General features: G+C 42.9%; 1 protein-coding gene across 1 annotated transcript; it reads right to left on the bottom strand.

Annotated features, from left to right (window-relative positions):
- Positions 1-63: 63 nt before the first annotated feature.
- On the bottom strand, positions 64-25834 carry lhpp (phospholysine phosphohistidine inorganic pyrophosphate phosphatase). Its single transcript, XM_073489274.1, has 7 exons — positions 25698-25834; positions 25230-25417; positions 24149-24302; positions 23982-24045; positions 23774-23866; positions 20481-20572; positions 64-505 (listed from the first exon to the last, which is right to left on the bottom strand). The coding sequence occupies exons 1-7, from the start codon at positions 25826-25828 to the stop codon at positions 412-414; spliced, it is 816 nt and encodes a 271-aa protein (XP_073345375.1). The 5' UTR covers positions 25829-25834; the 3' UTR covers positions 64-411.
- Between the last annotated feature and the right edge of the window lie 145 nt (positions 25835-25979).

Here is a 25979-nt window from a genome sequence, read left to right as displayed (position 1 = left end):
TTGACTGAGTAACTCAAGCAGGGAGTACACACAGGATTACTTCTCCATCTTCTAACCGCCAGTCAGCAGCTGGTAACAGGCACATTCATGTCAAGTTGAGGTATCTTATCTATGGCAATCATGTACTGACAAATGCAGAGTGCAGCTCTACAGTGTTCAAGACTATCTCTTGTCGACCTGGGTCATGGTAAGTCATTCCACTCTACCAGATGGGTGGGTGTTTCCCATACATGTCAGTTTCAGGATATTTGGATGACATTTCAGTTTTGTTACTTGAATTAACTCAATACAGTACACCCTTCACCCTTCACTGGAAACAACACTTGGCTATGCAAAAATACTACTGGCCACCAGCCTGTATCACCCAGGGTCAGATAAAGTGGAGTGTTGCCAGCGTCCGCCGCCGTGTGCTCAGCGCCTCTGATTGAGGATCATGTCCACAGCCTGGGCCAGGTTGTCCACAGTGCCGTCGGCCGTCACTGTTGGGTGCCTCTCGTCACTGGGCCTGAGAGAGGAGATGCAAAAAGCACACGCTTAAAGACACGCAGCATGGGAAGAAACAGGAACAAACAAGAAGGACTAGCAGTTTGATGCTATCAGTCGCATTAACAATACTGCAACCGTGAACTGGAACATGATGGAAGATTCAGGAAAGGCAAAGCTTATATAAGCAGATGTTTTTTAAAAGGGGTGTCTACAGCTTCAGGGGAAGGTCTTGGTGATAAAAAGGACCTGTGTCCTCTCAGAATGATCATAAGAGCTCACTTAAGATCCGCAACAAGGTAATAAAAATTAAGAGTTTTCAGTGAATCTGTTGCTGTGTTGAGATCTTCACACTTAAAGGCGTCTTTGCAGCTGCTTGCCAAAAGCCCCAGCAGGGTGGTGCATGTTTTCTATCTCTATCACCAGCAGCCACACAGTGTTCCAGACTTTTCTATATATATGTGAAGGCAACTTAAAACAGACCAACTGGGGTCTTTAATGAGAACTGCGCCCCCAAAAAACCACCCAATTTCTTAAAATAAAACCCAAGACGATAATTTGGTAACTTTGGCGAGTGGTTATCAAACTCAGAAAGGAGGCATTTACAAGATAATGTTAATCTAAAGGTTCTAAGAGAAAGGTTTTTTTTGTTCTTTTTTGAGAATGGCTGTTCGTTAGGGATGTCAGTCAGTCAGTTGCTCCAACACCTTGGTCCAGGTTGAAATATCTCTATTGGTTTAGATGTTTAGAACTGATATTCATGGTGCTCAGAGGATGAACCCTGTCATGACCTCTGTCATGTCCCCCTCAGGATAAATTGTAATAACTTTGGTGATCCCCTGACTTTTCATGTGGCACCATCATCAGGTAAAGATTTCTATAGGTCTTATATTTTGGTTTATGACCAAACCGTGTAAAAGTAAAGACATTCCCATCAGCCTCTGGGTAACAAATGCTAGCACGTGAAACTAAGATGGTGAACATGGTAAACATTAAACCAGCTAATTTTGTCAGCATTGTCGCTGTGAGCATGTTAGCGGCCTGTACACTCTGCGTCTTGTTCCTTGTCAAATAGTGTATAGCTTTACCTCTTCAGGCCTCTATATTATTTAGATTATCTGAGAAAGGGAGAAAAACATCACACTTTGCTTTAAATGCTCAGAGCATAGACATACAACTGACATGGTGTAACCAGCAGACATTGCTTCTTTATAAAAAGGGGCCCAAGGCATCCTGTGTGCTATAATTACATCTATTTACTAGGGATAGGTTTATTGGAGATTGATGTTTTACAAGTATACAGTATCATGTGAACTCCACACATGGAAAAATGAATAAAGACCAAGGTCACAGGCCAAAAACGTCTCTGTCTGGTTTCCTAAATAGTTGAAAATCTGTAGGAGGCATGGGGCAGCCTTTCCTATCCCCCTCCTGGCTGCTGCCATTGTTTGGCTCAGGGCCCAGTGAAGGATGCAGATATGGCTGTTTAATCAGCTGGTAGGGGAAATGTGATCCATTTGGCGTGGCACCAGACCCAGGCCGGCATGCATGCAGGACCCTTTTCCTCCCCATCACATCAAAAGAGAGAGACGCCCCCTTCATTCATCTGCAGGACTGCCCAGGACTCCTGCTCATTTATGAAGTGGTGCCTATAGTCCCCCCTCCTCCCCGGGCTGCCTTGACCAGGCTCTGTGTGCTGCCTCTGTTCCCCAGTCACGGGTTGGAGCTCCAGATGGGGAGGCTTTGTCTGGCCCGGGGTGTGCGGCACACACCGCCATTAATCCTGCCCTCTGAGAGCATGCAGAGGACCATGGCAAATATTTGTGGGCCGCCCAAGTGTAGCATCAGAAAGAAGAGGCCGGTGGGGATGGGTGGGTGAGGAGAGTAGAGGTGTTGAATACTGAAGCTGCGGTGAATGCAGAGAAGCGGTGCCATGTGTTTACGCATGTCTGTCAGCCACTAGTGCTTGGGTTATGTGAGCTGGTTCGCTAATGGTCTGGGTGTTATGTCTCCTGTGCTGGATTACTCCCACACCCTTTTCTGCCCGAGGACTGATTGAGTTCACACACGCAGACACAGGCACGAACACACAAGCAACTTAGTCACATGGCTCTAATGTTTCAAGCAGCGAAGCCAACAGCATCGACCACACTGTCTCTCCAAACCTGATGCTCCTTTAAATCTCTCATGGCCTCCGCCTTTCAGATACGCATGCATGCATGCATCTGTGTATTCATTTTGCTGCTTTCCTTCCATTGCCATGAATAATGAAGGAGTAACCAGGTCAATGTGACCATGCAAAATTCAACACAATGCAGCTAGTGTTACCAATGAGGTAATCTGCCGCGCGCTGCGTGTCCTTCAGGTCAATGCAATATCAATACACGTGAAAAGATAGGTTCGGTCCCTGAGTTCGGACAGTTTGCAGCCTTCACGTTGGGATGAGGTCAGCCATGAGGTAGGAGATGGGTAGCAGCCAAGAATTTAGTTCAACACAGCTGCCATCATGCTGAAAAACTGATCATTAGGTTTGGGGCATGTGGGCAAAGAAATAGAGAAGTTGAATTTGGGATGGATTTAGGCGGTGATAAAACAATTAGTTGTCATTAGTTGTCAACCAAAATACCCCAAACCTTTTCTGATGTAGCTTCTAAAACATGAGGATTTGACGCCTTTTTCTTTATTAAGAATTCATTTAAAATATTTGGGTATAAGACCACTGATCAGACAAAACAATCACTTGCAAGACATCGACTAGAGATCTGGGAACTCGCAACGGCCTTAAATTAAAGAATAATAAAAAATTCAGTCAGTATCTCCTCACCCCCATGATGATGGAAAGGCGAGTGAAGTTTCACAAAACATTTCTGGAACTTCACAGCAAACACAGGTATGTGCTGTGCACCTCTAATCCCCTACAACAGCTATAACATGACAGTGGATTAAACAGTTGTGCAAGCTGGACACGAGGATGTGGGTGTCGCGTGTATGTTACTCAGGCAGTACAAGATTATAGCGTCTTACGAGTGTCATATGGATAGAAATATAACACGATACTCTGCTCTATAAAACTCAGAGATACACTTTTATAAGACAGGCCGTGCCTCCATGAAATGAAAGTGGATACGAATGACTCATACAGCGAGTGTGCTTGTGTGTGAAAGTCAGCTGCGCGTCAAACACGGAGAGAGAGATGAGGTATGATACAGAAATAAAGACAAGGGGGGGTTTGTCAGGGTAGCTGACCATGGGTGAAAGGCTTGGCAAGCTTCCCATCGGTTAATGCTTAACACTGTACACAAAGAAACTCACGTGTGCACAGAAGGAAGCAAAACTGTCACACACGCCCGATGTCGATTTACACTTCTCTGCTTACCTCTTCACCTTTGCTGAGTGTGCATTTGGCTTGACACAGTGCAGATAAAGCAGATAAGGCATACATGAGGGTAGAGATGAAAAGTTCAACCTGAGCCAACAGTGCATGACTATCAGAGTGACGTTTTGGTTTAGAGGCATGCAGAGTCATTTTGGGGAAGCCTAGCTGAAAACAGCTGCTGGATTTCAACAGAAATGTTTTTATGAAACTTTAAAAAAGGTGCTATATGTAAGAATTGGCCACCTGTAAAATCTATACTCAAAACAAAGAGGGGGTAGAAGCTACCCTCAGCTAGTTAGCACAGTTAGCTGTGCAGCTAGTGGTTCAGACTGGGAGCTTTGGGGGCCAAGGGAGTGTTAGCACAGGAGCTCCGGACCAGGACAGAGCACTGCTAGATCGTTAGCATGCTAACTTGAGTAGATATCTCTGAAACACAATACATAGACAACATAATGTCAAAACTGCTATTTATTCACATTCTGTTGATAATTTTAGATACTTGTTAAATGTTTTCAACTAAAATTCTTACATATAGCCCCTTTAAAGCTTTTTAAAATAACCTCATGTAAACTTATAACTAACAACATAAAGGTCCCATATTAAGCTCATTGCCAGGTTCATACTTACATTATAATATGTAAACATTTTGAGGTAGACACCAAAAATACATTATTCTTCCCATACAGTCCATTGCTGCAGCACCTCTGTTCACCCTCTGTTTTAGTCCCTGTTTCTTTAAGGCCCCACCCCTAAAAAGCCTAGCCTGCTCTGATTGGTTAGCTCTCACAGGCCTGAGCAGGCATCGCCCACTGTGTTTCTGGATCAGCTCAGCCAGAGTTTTTGGAACCACAGCTGTGCTGAGTGCAATGATTGTATAGCTGTGACATCACAACCTTACGGAAGTCCTGACTGCGCATTTGTCTGAGTGTTATGATACTTTCACAGTTTTTATATACAGTAGCTCCTAGACCTGCTTTATAGTCACAAAAGACATAGGAACTCACTTTCTACAATACTGGACCTTTAAAATGTCAAAAACTGCTGCAAAGATGATTCCTATGAGACTGAAGTTAGCATTTATAGCAATGAAAGAGGTCTGGTAATTAAAGCTTTGAGGTTAAAAACAAGCAGACTTCAACAGAGGCCACCTCAAATAAAAATGGCAGGTGCACTGGTGTAAATAACAGCAAAGGTATACAGGACAGCTAACAAAAAAGAGGAACAAAGTGGAAGCTAACCAACATGGATATGACACGGATAAGTTGAAAGATGTCAATATGTTATTTCCTCTTTATAAAATCCCATGCCCTATTTAAATAGAAACTGCAGTGTTTTGGAATGTGTGCCGTCACCTGGCTTTGCACAGAGGAATCGCATTTACGAGAGCTATGACAACGCTGCAAGGGGAAAAAAAAAGTCAACCTGCAAGCGAGAGATGGAAAATCCCTCGAGTCAGTTCATTGAGTAGAAGTGCATTTTTCATTCCAGAATAGTGAGTGCACCCTCAGCCAAAACACGGCCTTTTTCTCACACTGAAGCAGACTACATAACCATAACCTGGAGGAGTACACGGCCTGACGATAAGTATAGCCTTTATGTTCAGCCAAGCCTTGTGGGTGACATAAGATACTAACACAAGACAAAGCTTTCTCACCCTCACCCTGCGGGGAAGAAGATGTTTGTAAGCGCATGTGTTTTCTGCTGCTCGCTGGAGTTTTGGCCTTGAGGGTGAGAATGTGATCGCTGTTTGACTGGCTCTGTTATAAATAAAAGGTCACGGGAGAGATTGATGGCGTATCGGGATCCCTCAGAAAGGTGACGACTCCGGCCAGTGGAGATGTTCCAGCCTGGTTTTATCATCATCATCATCCACTTCAGCTTCACTGTTCCCCCTTCTTCTTTCCTCTTTTACCTGATATTTACAGAACCGCAACAAGACACACTGATAACTCCCATGAAATAATACAGCTGCAGCCTCTTGTGAAAAACAGATCAACTGAACTTGGGAAACCACCATGTTACTTGCATGTTATGGCAACAGCAATGACAGATGCTCTGCTCGAGCCTTCACATCCTCCGCTGAGTTTCTGCGGCCATGCAGCAGCCGTTATCACTTCACTGTACAAAAGCTGTATAATGTTGAGTCATGATCAGCAAACAGCTGCGGTATAGTTTTCACACTTTAACGGTTCTTTCCAGTCGAGCAGGAGACAAAGGGGATTCCCTGGTTGCAAGCATGAAGAGCCACTTGATTTTTTTTTCATCCTGTAGCTCTCTGAAGAAAAAAACATGTGAGTGTGTGTATGTGAGAGAGAATGAAAGAGCGAGAATATCCTGAACTGTCAAAACCACGCACTGGAAACTTTCTGTTCTCCCAACCACAAACACATCTGAGGCAAAACGAACAGGACGTAAACCATGAACCTTCACTTTCTGACTCAAAGACACAAGGCAGACCAGGCTGGCGTATTTGCAGGTTTTTCTCCTTAACTACAAATGCATACATTAAACTGTAGATCAGATTTTTGAAGTGTTTGTTTAGTCTTGAGGCAAACCATTGATTTCCATGTATGACATCAAGTACCAGTCTCTTGAAACACCCTCAGGATCAGTCGTTCCCAGCGGGGGACTGCTGGCCTGATCAGATAAGTGAGAACGCCCTTCATCGGCAACACCCATCATTTCCCAGCTATGTTCTCATGAATAGATACAAAACTAGATGTTAGATAACATTATCAATTAGTTGTCATACAATCTATAGCTTGTTATGGTCAATTGTATTTGTGCTACCACTACCTGGAGTGGCAGAAGCTGGACGTTTCAACCATTAGGTTATTGATTACCGTAAATTGAATAAAAAGCAGCATTGCAACATTTTTAATCGTGTTTGTCTGTTTATTTTGATCCTTAAAGAAATAGGAGGATGCATCTTTTAATCAAATCACAATTTCTGTTGACTTTAGTTGAGTTAATTAGTTGAGCTTTTCACAGACCGACAGGGAAATGCACATTACCCCCCGGGGGCCACGTAATCCTAGCTGCTAATCGCTGCTCAAGATGTCAGGGTGAACATCGAGTCCCTGCAATTTGTTTCCATTATCGGTGGTGTTAATGCAGTGCGGCGAAGTCTTATTTGAAAAGTCTGCACTTCATTATCTTGTTACAGTGAGGGAACTTGGAAAGAAAAATAAATGCAGATTTAACATTAACTGAGATTGATTATAGTGCATCTCGAGCAAGTTTCAAGAGTGTGCTGATAGATGAGGGAAAACAACAAGGAAGGAACAGAAACCACTGGCTGCTATAACATGCGAAACCACTGGTGTGGTCCTTTGAAGAGTAACTTCACACTAGATCTCATGAGGAGGAAAAGTGTTGCTGCATTGACCCTCCGTGCATTGAAATGTATTAAGTCTGATCACATCCAAAATCACATCTGGGTGTGGTCAGGTGTGGTGGCTTGTTTTTGAGCCCACACAGAGTGCAGAAAGAACATGTAGTTACCAAACGCTGACAGCGCAAGCAGGATTATTTTCCTGGGTGCAGTTATTCTTTGATGTTCGCTGTAATGGATAACTGAACAGGTTTCAGGAGTCTGCTGATCTCTGGCACTCACTATGGTTCCTCTGCGGCGGTGCGTTATTAGTGTGCTACCCACAGATTACGATGGGCAATCCTTAAAGGGGAACTCCCCCAATTTGACACATCAAAGTCTGTTTACAGGTCTTGGGGGGAATACTTCTGCATATGTGAAAAAAAAAGATGTTGTTTTATAACTCCAGAGGCAGCTGCGTGAAATTTTGAAAGTCAATGTGACAAAAAAAAAATAATAATCTGGGAATGCGGAGCTGAAAAGAAACAAGCATACCAGAATTATTGAGCTCACTTGACATCTCTGGTTGAGGTTTGCCACTCGAGGCTACATTAGCTGCTGCTAGCATAACACAAAGGAATCTCTGTCTGAATCGACGGTGATCGAGTTGCATTGTGGGTAACGCAGGCACCAGATTGTGACAAGGAAGAAGAATGCGTGGAAAGCAGATATCTCCGGTTCTGCTACACCGTTTTTGATCCATTTTTCAACTATTCATTGTGGAATCTTGCGGTGAGCTAAAAAGTTTTCCGAACATCCTCAAGGTGTCGCATGCATCAAGTGTAAACAATTAAAAGTTAATCAACTGTTAAAAAGTCATCACAGAGTTTAAACGTTTCATCTTATGAGTATACTTTCTGCTTATGTAACTAAACGCCCTTTATCATTTCCCAGCTGTCCTGTCGGTGTCGTGCTCAATATGCAGAGCTTCATGTGACCCAGATCTAACCACCACACTCTTTTCATCAGCGTTATTATTAGCGGCGCTGCTGATGACTTGCTGAGCGTTCGTTTGTGTGTGTGTGTGTGTGTGTCTATATCTCACTGCGCAGGAGTGTTTTGTAAGCGACGAGGGACTGCTGAGTCACCTGCTTCTGGTTCAAAAATTGCTCACACACATGTGCGGCCGCACAAACACATACACACAAACCATTAGGAGAAAAAAATGGCTCCAGCAGAAACCAGGCAAGGGCCCAAGTCCCCCCAGCCAAGCAGCCTGTCCATTGGTAATTGCAAGAGGGATTGGATCCCCATTGAAACGACTAAGGGCCTGTGTTCATGTATTTAAGAGGCAGTGCTATGTTTCAGCCTGCCATCTGTGGGCTTTAGCTCTCCGATTCTCTCCCACTCTCACTCCTTTTCTTTCGTTCTCTTTCTCTCTCTCAGGGGTGGAAAAGTACCGTCGAGGGGCTCAGTGGCCAAGGCCTGGCCGGCTCCTTTGTCTCGCCGTGGGAGTCTAGTCTCACTGTGAAAAAAGCTCAGGTTAATTATTAATATCTCATTGACTTATAACGCACGGCAGGCTTTAGAGGAGCCCGCGGGCAGAGGAAGCCGTCACTCCGGGGTGCTGAGGGATGGTAGGCCAAGCTCGGGCACCCAGCTGAGTGCCACGAAGCTCTTTGACGTCTTTGTACGGCTACTGTCGCATCCATCTAGAGTCTGTAATTAATGTGTTCTGACCTGATCCAAACAGAAAGTTCAAAACATAGCTTGAATGAAAGAGACCAAAATGTTGTAGAATTAGGTGGCCATGAGTCTGTCTTTAACCTTTCTATTCCACTTTGAGCTTTGTTGTACTTTGATGGGATTTATCACGAGGCAACATGTGATCACACGGACCTAAAATCACAAACATTCCTTGGTCTTGAAAGATCTCACCGCTTGCTCTATTGTGAATGACAGCAATCTTGATCGATCGCGGTTCATTTCTCCATTTTTGTGCTAGCTACATCCCCAATACTCATATTTTTGCCCAAATATTGTAAAATAAAGTTTCTGTTGCTATCACAATTAGCTGTTTATCTCTGCACGCAATTATGTTGGCTAATGTTCACCTCAGACAATAAATCCTAATTGCTATCCATGCTAGCAATACACCAAATGGATAAATGTGGCTGTTTTAAACCATATTTGGCTAAATGTGGTTAAATATGGCTTTGTTTAGCCATTTTCTGGCAGAAATATGAGTGTTTGGAAATGCTGACCACACAGATGGACATTGGAAAAGTGGATTATGCTGCAGAAGTTTCTATTGAAATTTTGGACTCTTTGCCGCGAGTTTTGGTTACCATTGGATTCCATTGCAACTGTTGCAGGGCTCCAGGGTGTTACTATATTGGTCGCACATGCACCCCAAAATCTGTTGCGTGAGTTAAGTGAAAAAAACCCACATGTATTTGCACCCTTCTTCCTATTACATGTGTTAAGAAATTAAATTTAAATTCATTAAATTATGTGCCGGTGCACCCACCTGGTGTTACCAGATTGAAAAGTATGTCCGGAGCCTTGTGCCGTGAATCCAAATTGATTACAGCTTCCGTCCTCTGTCGGCGAGAGAAGGCAAGCAAGCGAGCACGGAAAGCTGAGGTACTCAAAAAAACTCAGTGACTTGTTTTTACTGGAGATTATTCTATTGAAAGCATAGAAATATGAATGTAAGTTAGTTAAGAACAGAGAGACAGAGAAATAAGACAGATCAGCGTTGGGTCTCGAGCCAAGAACAGAGTGCTGGCTGGATGGGGAAATCATTCCCAGAATTGATTATGTTTACATTCCCTACAAAGCTGCCGATTCCAATCCACAGGAATGAGATGAAAACATAGCTTAGCGCTAAGTTAATTAGAGGCGGGACTGTATGGAGTTGTGGTAAATGCTGCTCTTACACACAAAACCGATAATCCAGCCTATATGATTATAATAATAGGGAGAATTAAAGGAGGCATTTCTTAATTTTTGTTTATTTATTTGTGAAAATGTCAACTTCTGCAATCCTGAGGCGCTGCAGAGGGTTTTTTGAAAGGAACATAACCCACCCACCTCTGGGAAAGAAAGGATAAGGTGGGAGCGTGCAGCCAGGAAAAGAGATCCAACAAACAAAAGCCAGCTTTCATGTGTTATCTGTTAAAAAGGAGGGAAATCCAGCAGTGGAAATAGAAACCTTATGCAACATGTATTTTCCTATTTTGCCATGCAAATATCCTGCCAAAGGGCCCTGCCGCTGACTGACAAAGCAGATGCAGAGAGAAGTGAGAGGCTGGTCAGAGATTAGTGGACGAGACTGAAAGGAGGGTTGACTCAAGAGTGGTTGAGTGCACACTGCAAGATATTGTATGCTAGTATGACAACATTAGATTTATATACATAGATGATATTGTGTATACTGTCTCCGTTGCTCCGGGCCAACAGTGTTTTATCATGGGAGCTGCAACAAAACCAAGCACACTGTTGACTCAATCTGCTCAGTTTGCCACAGAACAAACAAAACCCGACGGGTCGCAAAGCTCTTGATTTCAGTTCCTCTGATGGTCCGGGGGGACTTGGACACAAAGGAGGGCCCCTGCGGATTCCACCCCAGTTCAAAGGCCATATTGTGCACATATTATGATTCGCTGGATTCGGCGTCAAGGGTCTCTCTGATGGCGCAGAGGCAAACAGACTGCAATGACACGTTCAGAAATACTGTAGCTGTCGAGTTGACAAGCTTTTAATCTCGCAGCCCACAGCCTCAGTGGAGAAATGTGAAATGAGATAACTTCACTTCCTCCCCACGCAGACAAACCTCATGTGCTAACAGAGGTTAACAGGACAGGGCGTGGGACTGTGCTGTTGTGCTAGACACTTTACAATGCCAGCACTCTTGTCTGTAAAGAAGAACAGTTCACAAAAGTCAAGACGGAGCGAAAGAACAGAGAAAGTGCAACTCAAGCAGAACCTGCTCAGACACGACCGCACATTGAATCCAGTACTACAAACAAACAAGACAATCAAAAGCGATTATGACGGGTGAAAGGAGATTTCATAATCGTCTCGGTGACACATACGAGGCCTTGAAGTATGGTACGGACCGTCTGACGGGCACACACTTGAAACCATTGCCACCACCCATGCATTATCATAGCAACCGAGGCTATAGGACACCAGGGGAGGACTGAAAGATAAGCTAGGCTGAAATACAGTATGTACCTGAGAGCCGTCCCAGGGGCAGCTCTCCGTTTATAAAGGAGATTAAGCTGCAACCACAGCCATGCCTGCACGGTCGCGCTGTCAAGGTTCAGTGTCACAGATCTGCAAAGGACGAGGCCCATCCATAAACCTAACACTGCCGCGCTGCGCTCGCTGTAGTGTCTGTTTGATTCATGGGAAAGAAGATCTGAGAGGTTGTTTATGTCAGAGGGGGAGCGCATCACCTTTCTGTAGACACATACACATAATGGAGTGAAATGTTCACACTTTTCCATGAACCCTTTCACTTATCAGTCATTCAACCGGTGTATTTATTCAGGGTGGAGGATCGTTAACCCTCTTTTGCATAGGCGCCCTGTGTACACAACAAAAAAAAACGGACGTTTTACATGTTGCAAACAGTGTTAGTACAAACAAGATAGGGAAACTAACACCACAACGTATAAAGAGGAAACTGGAATAGAAAATAAAAACAGACACTTAGCAGAGTGCATACCTTTGCCGAGGCCCACCAGTCCCCTTTTGTACCCACTCATAGATACATGCACTTAAATAAGCCACTGATTTTTTTCAGAATTTAACAGAACAACAAAAAACAAGAAAAACATAACAAATGCTCTCTTGTAATGTTGAAGAAAGTGAGACATAAATTCCTGGATGGTGAAGATTCTCAGTCATCCAGGTCAGTTTAATTCTAAGTGCTGTATCGTAGCTGTAACGATACAGCACTTAATTCCCTAGATCTTATCTTTATGCAGATCCACACCAAAAGTTAGAGGTCTATTCTTGGTCACGCCGCATCCTCCTCCAAGGTTTCGTGGAACTCTGTTCAGTAGTTTTTGTGTAATCCTGCTAAACGACCAACCAACCAACCACAAAACCAACCAACCAACCACAAAACCAACCAACCAACCAACCAACCAACCAACCAACCAACCAACCAACCAACCAACCAACCACAAAACCAACCAACCAACCAACCAACCAACCAACCAACCAACCAACCAACCAACCAACCAACCAACCAACCACAAAACCAACAAATCAATCAACCAACCAACCAACCAACCAACCAACCACCAACAAATTGGCAAATAATAACCTCCTACAGGTCGGTTATAACCAATTCCAACAGCATATACTAAAAGATTTAAATGCTTAATACCTTCAATTTATTCCAGATATTTTGGAGAAAACAATTCAAGGCTCAGATCTGAAATTGAAAACCTCCAGAACAAGCTTCAGTTCGTATCTGTGTTGCAGTCTGATTTCCTGTACGGTAGAAGTTTCGTTAAAGCAACAATGTGCACTGGATCTTACTAGACAAACATTCCGATCCCGGCAAATGATTAATGTGCAGTTTTCAGAATCATCCATTCAAGCTTTTGACAACTTGGCAGGTCAGAGTAAACTTGTGAAAATATACTATTTTACAATATTGTGCTAGCAATTAAAGATTTATGACACAAATGCTGAACACTGTTATATTAAGCTGAGAGCAAAGATCTTTCTGCTGTGGGAGCTGTACCTCGCTCTTGCAATCTGTTTGCTCAGGCTGATGGGCCATTTGCTTTCCTAATGAGCAGTCCTTCCTTCTATTCGCTGCACTGATAATGGCTTTATTTGCATGACTTTATTACAAGGACCAGTGGAAATCTGCTCTGGATATCCCCCACTGATCACAGGGTGTGTGCCACTCACCCAGTCAGCTCAGTCTGGGTTGCTCTGAGAGAGGGACTCTGGAGACTTATTTCTCTGGACTTGACCCAAACTGGATCGATGGGGATAGATGGGGAAGTTCACCGCTGCCATGAGACTTCAGGCAGATAACATAACACATTAAACAACTTTACTATGGCCTCCAACCAAATCCTTTTGACTCTCATTCCACATCTAGCTCAGACCTGCCGGTTATAATGAAGCTGATTGCAGGAGTAGCAGTTACTGTGATAGCTATGAATATTTGCATACCGACCATCTGGTGAGAACTGTGCATTCCAACTGATTGTTTTAGTGCATGATACTGCACGTGTGCATATATGTGTTTTTGCACGAGTGTAACAGATTTATTGATAAGGTGTGTGCTAATGTTATGATTTATACTGCATGATACACAGTTGACTAAAGAAAATACAGCCTTTAGTTAATTTTTAGAGCTTTACACCTATCGAGGTAAAAAGATAAGTTTGTGACATTTAGGCCATTTTGTTAAGTTGTTGTTGTTTAGTAGTCATTTAAAGACATTATTAGACATTTTCAGTCAGGCTAGGCCGTTTGTTATCAGACCTAGCTGTGCTTTCAGCTGAATGCTAACATGATCCATGCTAGCATTTGAAGGCTAAGGTCCTAAAGCCACGTTCTCTTTGTATCTTTCATCCGTGATTTCAACAACGTTAGTGAGCCTCCTAGCTGTAATTTCAAGTCAGAGATATTAGCATTTGTGCTAAAGCAGTCTATCTTCAAGTAAGCGAAATTAGGTGTCAGTAAACTACCAGCAAAATGGCTGCAAACAACATTGCTGGCAGACACAGATGAAGAAAATCGAATATTAACACTAAAACTATAAATTTGGCAAATTACACAGGAGCCATTGTTTATTTGTCTTTGGTTTCACTTGTAAATGAACAACTAACATGTCAAAAAAATAGTTAATTTAAGCTTAGGCTACATTAACCTGGTGCTACTGCTACATGGCTAGTAGTGGAGGTATTTTGCAATGAAAGCTTGAGATTTTCTTATTCTTTCCATTCTACAAACATAGAATGAATGCAGAATTAACAACATTGAGCATGTTGGCATGTTCGCCAACAAAAATGCTAACATTAGCACGTTTGGTATTGACAAACATGCTAACGTAGGCGTGTTTGGTATTAACAAACATGCTAACGTAGGCATTTTTGGTTTTCTAAATTGTCTGAGCTTGGAGTAGCAGTGAAACTTACTCACAGCACATTAAAGAAACACTGAAGGAAAAGTAATCTGCATGGCAATCACATGGCTACTAACCCCCCTGCAATGCTTGCTTCCTGTTAGTGTCCCTCAGTGACGGCCACAGACAGAAAGGGCACGAACTAGGGTGCGGTTTCGGCAAACTGGCTCATAGTTTCTATCATCAGGGACCGAGTCTCTCTGGAGACGTTTAATCTGGCTCAGGCCTGCTTGGAAAACAGTTTCCCAACACTCACATTAGCAGTCAAGCGTTGGCCACAGGGAGAGGTTTACAATGTAAACCATTTTGAAGTTGGTTGCTGCTGTGTGAAAATGTTTGCTGTGCACTCTCTGCCAGATTCCAACGGGAATCCAGCGAGGGCTTCCTCTAACTCGCTGGCCCTCGCTCAAAACACCTATCAATACTGTGCTGGTATCCGACACATCACTACACTGCTTTCTCCTCGGCAGAATTACAAATGTCAATACCGAGGGTGTATGTTCAAATCAAAAGCCTGAAATCCAACTTCTTTGATTGTCACGGATACACAGAGACGGACAGCACCGCCAACACCGAGCGGTTCGGAAAGCAATTGTGTCGGCTCGCAGTAGCAATTAAACTGGTTTACAAATGGTGCATGAAAGAACGGCATGATGTGAGCGTGCTTTCATGAGAGCTCAAAGCCACCCAGCTCTGTGCCGACGCAGTTCCTTGAAGATAAGAGAACAGAAACAAGAACACAGGACCGGTCGAGGCCACAGGCCGCGGGAGATGACTATTTAAAAAAGACAACTTACAAGACTGAGCCACAGGACTGAGAAAACAAGGACAGGGTAAGTTTGACCATTAAAACAGTTGTGTGTAGGACTGGGTGTTATTCTACATCGTCTGATACTGGGTTTTTATGTACTGCTACAAAAACAACAATAAAACACTTTTTTTTCCAAAGATCCACTAATCAATATTTTATACCGACAGCAGATCAGATGGCTACGTGTAATGTGAAAGGGGTCACTTGTCGTGACGCACCCACAAAGAGGGAGTGCTGAGTTCCAAATGGCAGGCAAAATTAGCGACTAGCTGCTGAGCGTGGTGGAACATTTAACAGCTAAAGAGCCTGATACTCCTTCAGGGAGTTGATGAAGACCAAGCCACAGCTAAAAGGAAGGTGAATATTGAATTTACATCTGCCAGGCAGCCAGAAGCACGACTCAAATGAATGCTACTGCTATTCCACGAGTGCTAGGCAACTGTTTGCAAACACTTTTGAGATGTAACTAAGTGCAAGCGGCTAGGATAAGATTATCCCCACTGTGACTACAAGGCTTGCAGAGGAGGTACCGTATATTGTCAGCATAATGTGAGGTCTTCTCATTCTATGTAGTCTGCAAACATGGCATGAATGCAGCATTTAGGCAACCTTGGCAATGTTCTCTGAGGAACAAATGCTAACGCTAGCATTTTCCATGCGGGGAGAAACACAACTCAAAATGTGGTTGTGTAAAAAGGAACTGTTTGCTAACACGTTTGACATATCTGCATTATGAGATATCACTGTTGCATTTACAGCCTGGTCCACTGTCCTCAAGTGGCAAAAAAACAATCATTCATACAGCTTTAATGCTAGGTTTTGCTCATTGCAGGTGCATTTTTATACAAAAAAATATCTTATGTTAAAACCAACAGCAGTCCAGGACTGTTTGCGAAAGACAGTAGAGCTTTAAAGGCACAGTGTATTTTCCTGGCACTAGGGGTCTCCAAAGTTTAGGACATTCTGAAGCAGCGCGGCATCATGGGAGTTGTTATCTTCATTGTTAAACAAACGCCATTGCTGATGAAAATATATTTGACTTCGACTCAGGAACAAATGTTCACAGTTATGTATTAATGTTTTATGTTATTTTCAGTCACGTTGGCATTTCCCTGGAAGTTCAAGCGACAGGCGACCAAATAAAACGCACTGTTGCCTTGAATAAAATTATGGATTTTTATGGGTTTAAGCACGCTTCTCAACAAAAATAAATCTTGAACAAAAGATCCGATAAATCAGGAAATACAGCAAAGGAGACTTAGAACCTGACCAAGCATTACTCTATGGTATGGACAGAATTCAGCATTAAAGCATTGAGATTTGATTTGCAGCTCTAATGCTGTGACTACATAACAAAACGACTGTCTGAGAAGGGGGTCTGAGCACAGCACAGTGTTGGTAGATCGTTCCTGTGCAGCTGATTAACATCAGCAGTCAGATCTCCTTACTCCCAGTCTAATTTCCAGCCACTTTTTGGTGCAGGCCCCTCTTTTTAAACCTGTTCTACATTAAAGTGTTCTCCGGCTCCCCTGAGGGAAGCGCGCTAACTTTCGCTCATTATTTAAGAAGGAGGGAAAGTTCACTGCTTGCATAGCACACCCCAATTACAATTACCCCTATATTACGCCTATAGTCTCAGCAGCCATTGCTGGTAGGCACTGGAATACCACTTTCCTTGGCCCCTGCTCTTGAATTTAATCTATAGGAGCCATCACAATAACATAACAAGAGCATTCATGTGCTGTGCGTCAAATGAAAAAGTACAGTGAGCAGCAGTTACATGTGAAACCCTCTTACTGTACTGGCATTATGAGCTTTTTCTAACAGAATTGAGGCAGATTATGTCAAGGTGAACACAAGGCAAGTAAGGAAGCAGACAGTGAAAATATACAGACGGATCTAAATTAGGCTTAACGAATTTCAGACCTTATGCTGTCGCTGCTGAGTAACAGTGTGTCAAAAGCTTTTTAAAATAAGCTGATGTGATTAGATTTGTCTGTGATTTGTATCTTTTCCCCTTCCTGTCTTGTCACCAGGGCCTGGGGTATTTGAAGCAGTCTTTTCCCCAAGCCTGAGGCCTGCGCAGCATCTGGTTGACTTGGAAACAGCTGTGTTTTCACAGATCTGACTGAGGGTTTATAGCTGCTCCCAGCAAGCCTGGGTTCACTGCGCCTGTTTGGCTGAAAAATGTTAAATCTCACGTCCTCTTCTCTCTCCCAGTCCCACGGAAACACTGTTGCTGTCGCTGTTTCTCTTCTTGTGCTCCGGGAATGTATACGGTTTAATAAGTCTGGTGAGGGATCTGGGACGTTGTGTTAAATGAGTAAACGACAGCTCGCTTTAAAGCCATAAATTCTAATTTGAGGCAGAAATGTTACTTCCCGTTACTGGCTGTTATACAAATACAAGTGTCTTCGGTTAATAATCAAACATAAACACGATGCATTAGTTATTCAAAGCAGGTGATGCAGCAATAAATTCAAAACATTACAGCTTCTTTCACCAGAATCTTGTAACGAAAGGCTCTTTATGTTCGCTACAAATTTCTTTGTAATCTTGTGGAAAAATAGCACACTGCATTTTACTGTTCTTTTCTAGTGACATTATTTAACCACTTATGTAAGAACTTGCTGTATTGCCTGTGTATGCACGTGTTGCTCCATATAAACTCCATTCACCAATCGGTCCATAAATCTAGACCACCATCGCTGAAACAAAACACGTCATGTAACACAATACTGATTCCACATATGTTCCTCTGTAGGAAACAGCCCATTTATTCTAACCAGTTGCTCTCTCCCCCACAAAAAAAACACACTGGATGAGCAGTGACATAATTTAATCCGGTTTATCCTGTGTTTAGTTGAGTATATCAGACACTGCTCAGCACACTGGAGCTGAACTGAGCCGCTGGGAGAAGACTGTTGAGTCACATAAACCAGATGGATTCTAGATTAGAAAAAGTCTCTCAGTCTTTACATGCGGCGACCGAAACGCTGCAGACGGTTGCATACCGGCACAGATATTTCCAGGTTACACATGTGTGCACCTACATGCCAGCAGCACACACAAAAACTCATGAAAGAGGAAGCACACGCCCTGTCATGCACACAAGAATAACTCTGTGCAGATGGAGGACAGGTTTTGCAGTGAGTGACGGTGCTTTTAGTACAGGATTAGAGCTGACTGATGCTCAAGCAGATTACTCAGCGTTCTCTGGTCACATGACCCGAAGGCCTGCGTGCAAGGCCGCGGCAGTGGAGCAGGTCGTCAAGCGTGGTGCTCTTCAGACTAATCTAAGTGGTAACAATAACAGGAAGGAGGTTTGATGTCCTCCTGTACCTCCTGCGCTTATTTGCTTCTGCTCAGCTCTGTTCTTAAATATGCACTTTATACTTCTATTCCACTACAGTTTAAAGGGGAAATATAAAACCTCTTATATATTTAACATCCAAAATTACTGGATAATTACATCTTACATGTTACACATACAATAAATACAGATAATATGATATTCTGCACGTTATTATTATACTGCCATATGTGGAAAAAAAGGGTATAAAGCCTTTTGTGGCTCCAGGGGAAGCTGCATGTAATCTGAGAAAACTGCCTCCAGTGATGTCACTGAGTGGTAAAGTTGCATTGTGGGTAATATAGGCACCAGATTCTTAAAAATAAGTGGAGTGCGAGGAATAGAAAAAGGTGATATCTCTGGTTCTGCTGTATTGATTTTGATTATTTGTTTATAGGTGTTTAATGATGTGCAATGCTAAACCAGCCTACATTTCCCACAATGCACCATAGTCACTCAATGACATCCTCTGGAGCCACAAAAGGCAGTGGTACTCCTTGAGTCCACCATGAGTCCCAACAGTGTTACAGGAGAGTAATGGACTGCTTCCAAAAACCTGGTGCCTGAGTTACCCACAATGCAACTTAGCCACTGAGTGATATCACTGGAGGCAATTTATCAGATTACATCTTCTTCCTCTGGAGCCACAAAACTTTATACTACTTTTTCTCACACATGCGGTAGTACTCCTCCAGACCTGTAAACACACTGCACTGTGTAAAGTGGGTGGAGTTAAACTGTAAAGACACTCTGCTTTTGATGCTATTTTTTCTTTTTAAGCACAGCTGTTACAGGCTGCGTGCAATGAGGTAGCGTATGTACTCGTGGTTATGTAAGATTAAGAACTGATATGACAATGATGAAACAAAGTATTGCTGTTTTGCGGGCAAGGCGTAAGAATAACTACATAGAAAATAGCTTATCTTCTCGCTTTTTTGCTTATGTAGGTCATTTACATAAGGCGTCGATTTAAATTTAGAACGTTTCATAAGCAGTTAAAAACTCTTTGTAGTATGTTAAAGTAAAAGACCTGTTCCACTACTGCTTCATAGTAATTGGTGCTGTGTTTGAAATAAGAAAAGTGGAAAACATAATAAAAAGTAAGGCACTGCAAGTGTAAAATAGTAAATGTTCAGGATTCCTCTTCTATTGCCATAAATATCTAAAGTACACATATAAAAACATATGGCCAAGATCATATTACATACAGAAAGATCTATAAAACACTAGTTAACGTATGACTTTGAACATTCATCATAATGCAAAGCATACATGTGATATAATGTGTAGTTCCACAACAGCGTCCCCTCCTACTGCCAGTCACTTTTCTCTTTTCGTCTACCCATAAGTACCACATATGCCGTCTAAAATAATAAGCCATATGTTTCAGTAATTACAGCATAAGAGAGGTGCCCCAGTAATCTCCAGATCTGGGATCATAAATCCTGGGTGAGTATGACCTTGCGGGTGACGAGCATTCAACATGTGGAGAGAATAAAGCTATTTTCAGGGGATTCTCAATCAAATAAACAAATCTGGGGGGCTGAAGAAAGAGGTGGTTTGCTCACAGGAGGCCTGTGTGTTATAGAGGAAACTTTGATTCTCAATGCTGGTGTGAGGGCGCCCTCTTCTGGCCAACAGTTGGATAGTTTCTGACTTCACAAAATGATCAGACTGGCCTCAAAATGTATAGATGATTTATGTGATACTTTATGAAACCATGTAAGGAAGCAGGCTTCTCATTTTTACCTCCAGGCATAAAAGCACAGATCGGGCCAGGGAACAGGCTGGTATCTCACTCAAGGATACAACAGCAAGGCACACACTGGCACACACTGGCACCATTTAAGGACAGTTTGACTAACCAATAGGGACAGCTGTTGCCGATAATGAATTATGTCCAAGTTCAGTAGATTGTGTCAAGGAAACCACAGTTCACTGTGGGAGCATCTGTGGTTTCAGGACATCACTGACCTGAATTTTCCGGTCCTGACTTGTACACCTTTCATTCCACAGTGTTGGGCCCCACCTACATCATTAACCAGATCATCCCCAATCATCAGCACCTGCAAGGGAGGAGGAAGAAGAATTAATAAGAGAGAAATGAGTAACAGCTTTATTTCTCTACAAGTGCCAGTTGCAATTTCCCTTGGTTCCTCCTTCCTAGCTGAGCATCATCAGCACTTGGCGGATCCATTTCACGCTGCCCTCCCTTCTCTCCACGATTCCTTTTTTTAAAAACTTCTCAGTGATCATCTCCACTGACCACCAGGCACTTGTTGTTACACAAGCATGAGTTTACTCCATTGCCTTCTAGTGTGAAAAATGTATATATCTGAAATATATATTGGATCTCTGAAATGCATGGATCAGCCTCAACAATAAAAGGACTCAGGTAAAGTAATTAACATTGATCATTTTGTTACAATACAGTGTTTTGCTGGGAAACCTTAGGTTCTAGCATTCACGTGGATGCCACTTTGACATGCGCCACCCAGTGCACCCAAGTGCCACCCCTCATGGCAACAGCACTCCTGGATGGCTGTGCCCCGCAGCAGGACAGTTCAACCTGCCACACCACGGAAAGTACTGAGGAATGGCCCGAGGACATGACAAAGAGCTCAAGGCACCGGGCTGGCCTCGTTTTCCCCAGTTCCCAATCCGATCAAGGCACTTTGTTTGACCAAGACAAACAAAGTGTTGGTTCTTGGTTGGTGCTAGTGCTTGTTCGGAGTTGATTCAACCTGTGAACCTTCTAAGAATGGTTTTGTTTTTACACAGGCATGAGAGCCACCGTAGAGTCACGTCATTACATCATTGTATACGTGCCGATTTCCCAGCATTGCTGGGAACAATTGATCGCACTGATCCGAACCTGCATTCCGACCGCCTTGGTCGAAAAGGGGTAAGTGGGACAGGCCGGAACAAGTCCAATCCACTGGGGCCCCACAGTGGATCAGAATTGGCTCGGACCTGTGAAAGCGGTGTTCTGGGGAATTCGGAGGCCAGGTTGACGGCTTTAGCTCTTTGTCATGTTCCCCGGGCCATTCCTCAGATGTTTTTTGACAGTTTGGCAGGGCGCATTGTCCTGCTGGGGGGCCAGCTGCCATCAGGGAGTGCCGTTGCCATGAGGGGGGTGTACTTGGTCTCCAGCGGTGTTTGGATTGGTGGTGCATGTCAAGTGGCATCCACATGAAGAACCCAAGGTTTTGTAATGAGATGATCAACGTTATTCACTTCACCTGTCAGTCCTTTTAATGTTGTGGCAGATCGGTGGCAGATCAGCGTAAATTCTGATTTACAAGGAGAAAAAACTGATCCACAGATACTTTCACGCATCGGTTTATAATTCATAATATGGACAGAAGACAAAGGAAGCTTATCAGAGTTATAGTAAACTGTGATAATAATGCGAGAGTTGAGAGTAGAGTTTGGAAAGGAAAGGATTATTTCTGTCCTGCAGGAAGGGAGCAGTTTCATTTTGATTTGGAAGTGAGTGACTCAGCGAGTGACTCAAGGAACAAGAATTTCTACTTTGGGAAAAAGTACATTTGCACCAACATCTCTGTATGAGAGCCTGGGTAGCTGTGGCTATATCGATGTCTCTCCCAAGAAAAGAAAATTCAGAGAATAGATGGAAGCTTGGACCGAAATGACCCCAGCTTTCTGAGAGTGCCAACTGCCAGGTCCAAATATAGATAAGCTTAGTGAGACAGAGCTCAGCTTTTAGACTTGAGATACACTGAGATGAGCACATACCAAGGATAGACATTAAACACATATTCAGACACCTGCTGAGCAACCAAAAACAGTGAAAACACAAGAGCAGGAAGCATCTTGGCTTGGCTTTGTGATGGGTTCCAGCATGTAGACTCTGTCATGTGCCAGAGTCTTCCTGTTCCAGCTGCTGGTGGTTAAACATATAAAGCTAACAATTAGGAGGTATGTAGTGCAACAGGTATGTCTGCAGGTGTGGGAAAAGGGTGTGGAGTAACAGCTCAGCAAATCAGTGTATGCTGTGGTGTTGTAGTGTTGTTTTGATGATGGTAATGCAACACATTGGTCCAAAATCTCCCATAGGTCTTCAGTTGGGTTGAGATCTGGTGACTGCAAGGGCCATAGTATATGAATTACATCATTTTCAAACTCATATACTGACAAAAAAAATGATGTCACCACTGACTGTCTGATGAGCTGATATTGGTTATTAAAGTCAAATAATATATCAGTTAAAAATATTGAAGTTTACAGAAAATAAACTAAAAAAAATAATAAACAAATTTTACAATGATACATGTTAATATATACATCCTGACGTGTTGCTTCTCTTTAGCAATCAGCCTGTAAGTTCCTGTGAATTGAATTCATTCTGAAACTATTTGTGCAGTTGACTGCATTTTTTCCATGTAAATGCACAACCGTGGATGCTTACTGCTAACCTACTAAAAATATGGTGTATTCTTTTAAATATTTGCAATAGACAAATAGTATAGCTGTATACTGTTAGTGCTTGTACAGTAGCCTATAGGCGTTCTCAACAATATTTTTATAGTCGATTTTCACCTGTTGACACGCTCTTTTTTCCCCACTCAGCAAACAGCCACAAGCTTGAATCCTCCCTGCTGAGGACTCAGTCTCGGTACACAGTGCACATGCTCCACTAATTGAGCTGCCAAACTGCCCCGCATAATGAATCCCATTTTGTATCAGTTGCAAATCACGCATTCAATAGATTACTGTAGCATTTTCTTGCCAGCATTTCCCGGAAATTTTATTTACGGCAGGGAACCGTTTTAGCCTCGGCTAAAGCTGGATTTGTTGGACTGATTAAAATCACAAGAACCCTCTGGTTAGTGTGTGGGAAGAATTGTAAAAATGTCACAAAACAAAAACTGTGTGTTTGGTTAGTTAACACTTCACATCCTGACGTGCTGCTTCTCTTTAGCAATCAGCCTATAAGTTCCTGTGAACTGAATTCATTCTGAAACTATTTGTGCAGTTGACTGTATTTTTTCCATGTAAATGCACAACCGTGGCTGCTTACTGCTCCATATTTCACACTAAAAGGGTAGTGACCGCTGCAACTTCTCCGTACGGTGACATAAACTGATCATTGACTTCCTTCCCAGTCTGAACAGTCAAAGCATACAGTCAAAGCATCCTCACAGGAAAGCTACACATTTGGCATTTTAGCCTACAATAGATCAAAGAAGTCTTCGATATTGCACAACAAACTTGTACATACAGTGCCCTGCATTGTCACGTACCTCATGTGGCTGCAGCCCCATGTCATTGAGAACACTCTGGAAGAACGTTGGGGATGGCTTTCCAATGACTTCAGCCTTTACATCACAGGCATACTGGAACAAAACAATAATACAGTAAGTAATTGCTCACATGACACCATCACATGTATGGAAGTGCTGTTATCAATTATGAATAAATATATCAATATGAATGATGCAATCACTGTACCTCCAGAGCCTTCATGTAAACCCCGACATCTAGTTTTAAGCCATCTTGCTCGTTGTAGTACCGCCTATAAAGAGAGCAAAACAAAGCAAATGTTTTATATTGCACACTGTGCTTTCTACTTGGATATAAGCAATAGTAATGACTGCTGGTTTTAGATATGCTCTTACCCTTGGCCCAGAGAGAACAGCACTGGTTTGTCCAAGTTTATAAGGACCCTGAATGCCTCGTTCAGGTTCTGGTAGGAAAATTTTTCAGCTGCGTCTCCAATCACCACACAGTTTGGGTCATTCTTGTCGACGCCATCGAACTCGGGGAGAAGCCCTGCAGAAGAATAAACACACAGTTAAATGCTTTTAAGAGTTAGGTCATTAAAGGACATCTCTGGTGATATTCTAGATTTCATAATATTGAAAACAAATTCCATGAGATCTGTATAGCCAAAATCTGACCTCCATTGTTGTCCCAAAACTATATTATATATAGTTATAATAATAACATATCAGTGCAATATGTTACCAATACTCATTGGTGCACCAAATTCGCACCGGAGAACTACCTCCTGTTTTGTGTAACGTCATTTTAAGAAATGATTTAGTTTTTTAAAAAAGTAGTGAATCTGTATATTTGTAATTACTTTTATAATATTTATGTATTTAGATGGAAGCAATGAGTTCAGACCTCGGAAAGCCGGAGAGCAGTGGTAGATGAACTTACACGTTGTTTATTTTGTATCTTTCGTAGGATTTTTTTCCACCATTTAACCAGGCTACAGTTTGAAGATACCTTACCTGCTACATTTAAAAAAAAAAAGACTTTACAGACCTGTCTTAAAGGGTGACTCCACCAATTTTACACATGAAAGGTGTTATCAGGTCTTTGAGAATTCTACTCCATATGTGAAAAAGGTAGTATAAAGCCTTTTGTGGCTCCAGAGGAAGCTGCATGTAATCTGATTTGTTACCGTCAGTGATGTCACTCACTGGCTAAGTTGCATTGTGGGTAATGTAGGTTTTGAAAAGCAGTCCACTGGTCTAGCATTGCACTCATTATACAGTATCAAAAATAAATGACCATGAACCAGAGATATCACCTTTTTTATTCCACACATTCTTCTTCCTTTTTGAATTCTGGCGCCTACATTGCCCACGATGGAGCCACAAAAGGCTTTATACTTATTTACATTTTTTTTAATAATTAGTAGTACTCCCCAAGACCTGTAACACACTGACACTGTTTATACAGCATTACCATCATACACCAGCAGGTGAGGCCGTAAACCTCTCTCTTTAAGGACGGCTATGGCTGCAGGAGCAGGAGGGAAGACCTCAGACACAGACATGTCAAAGCCCAGTCTGTGGAGCTTGGCCACAAACGCCCCTCTGGCGGCCTGGGTCTCATTGGTGCAGAAGCGCAGCTGCAGGTCGGATGCCTTGAGCCTGTAAAAAGGGGTCAGGAGGTCAGACTGAGGAAGCAGCACACAGCTGGTGGCGACACAATGACACTGATATGTAAACACCTCTCACCATGCTCTAATGTGTGCACACAGCTTTTATCATACATGCACACAAAGCCTTTTGGGAGTCTTGCATTGAAATGCTAGTATCCATAAGTTTCCGGCACGGTGCAGTGTGTGCACTTTGCACTGTAGGCTCTGACAGCTGAACATGCAAGCGGCTAAAAAAAACCTCTCAAAACGTCGCCACATTATTCACTCACTTTTTCACGGCTTCAATCGAGCCAGATATGGCAACCCCGTCGCCTTCTCCGGCATCGTACAAAACGCCGCACAAGTCCAGGATGACGCCTTTCAAACTCCTCGCACAGCCTGGCCAGTCCGTGTCAGCCATGACGAAGCGGTGCGCCCCAGAGCGCATGCGCGTGATGCAAGGCAGCCTGGCATGACAAATGCACATGCACTTGTGTGATTATTTTGATATCTTACGTACTTATTTACATGCAGTTACGATGCCTGTGATTATAAATATGTGTATTTGCATT

The sequence above is a fragment of the Pagrus major genome, chromosome 20 (genome assembly GCF_040436345.1).
Source record: "Pagrus major chromosome 20, Pma_NU_1.0".
Classification (NCBI taxonomy): domain Eukaryota; kingdom Metazoa; phylum Chordata; class Actinopteri; order Spariformes; family Sparidae; genus Pagrus; species Pagrus major.
This window is presented reverse-complemented; position numbering and strand designations above follow the sequence as displayed.

Coding starts and splice junctions, on each gene's coding strand:
- lhpp (XM_073489274.1), bottom strand. CDS start 25,828: ATGGCTGACACGGACTGGCCAGGCTGTGCGAGGAGTTTGAAAGGCGTC. Junction 24,046..24,148: donor CTGTTCTCTCTGGGCCAAGG/GTAAGAGCATAT, acceptor CTCTCTTTATAG/GCGGTACTACAACGAGCAAG. Junction 20,573..23,773: donor TGGGGCTGCAGCCACATGAG/GTACGTGACAAT, acceptor CCTCCCTTGCAG/GTGCTGATGATTGGGGATGA.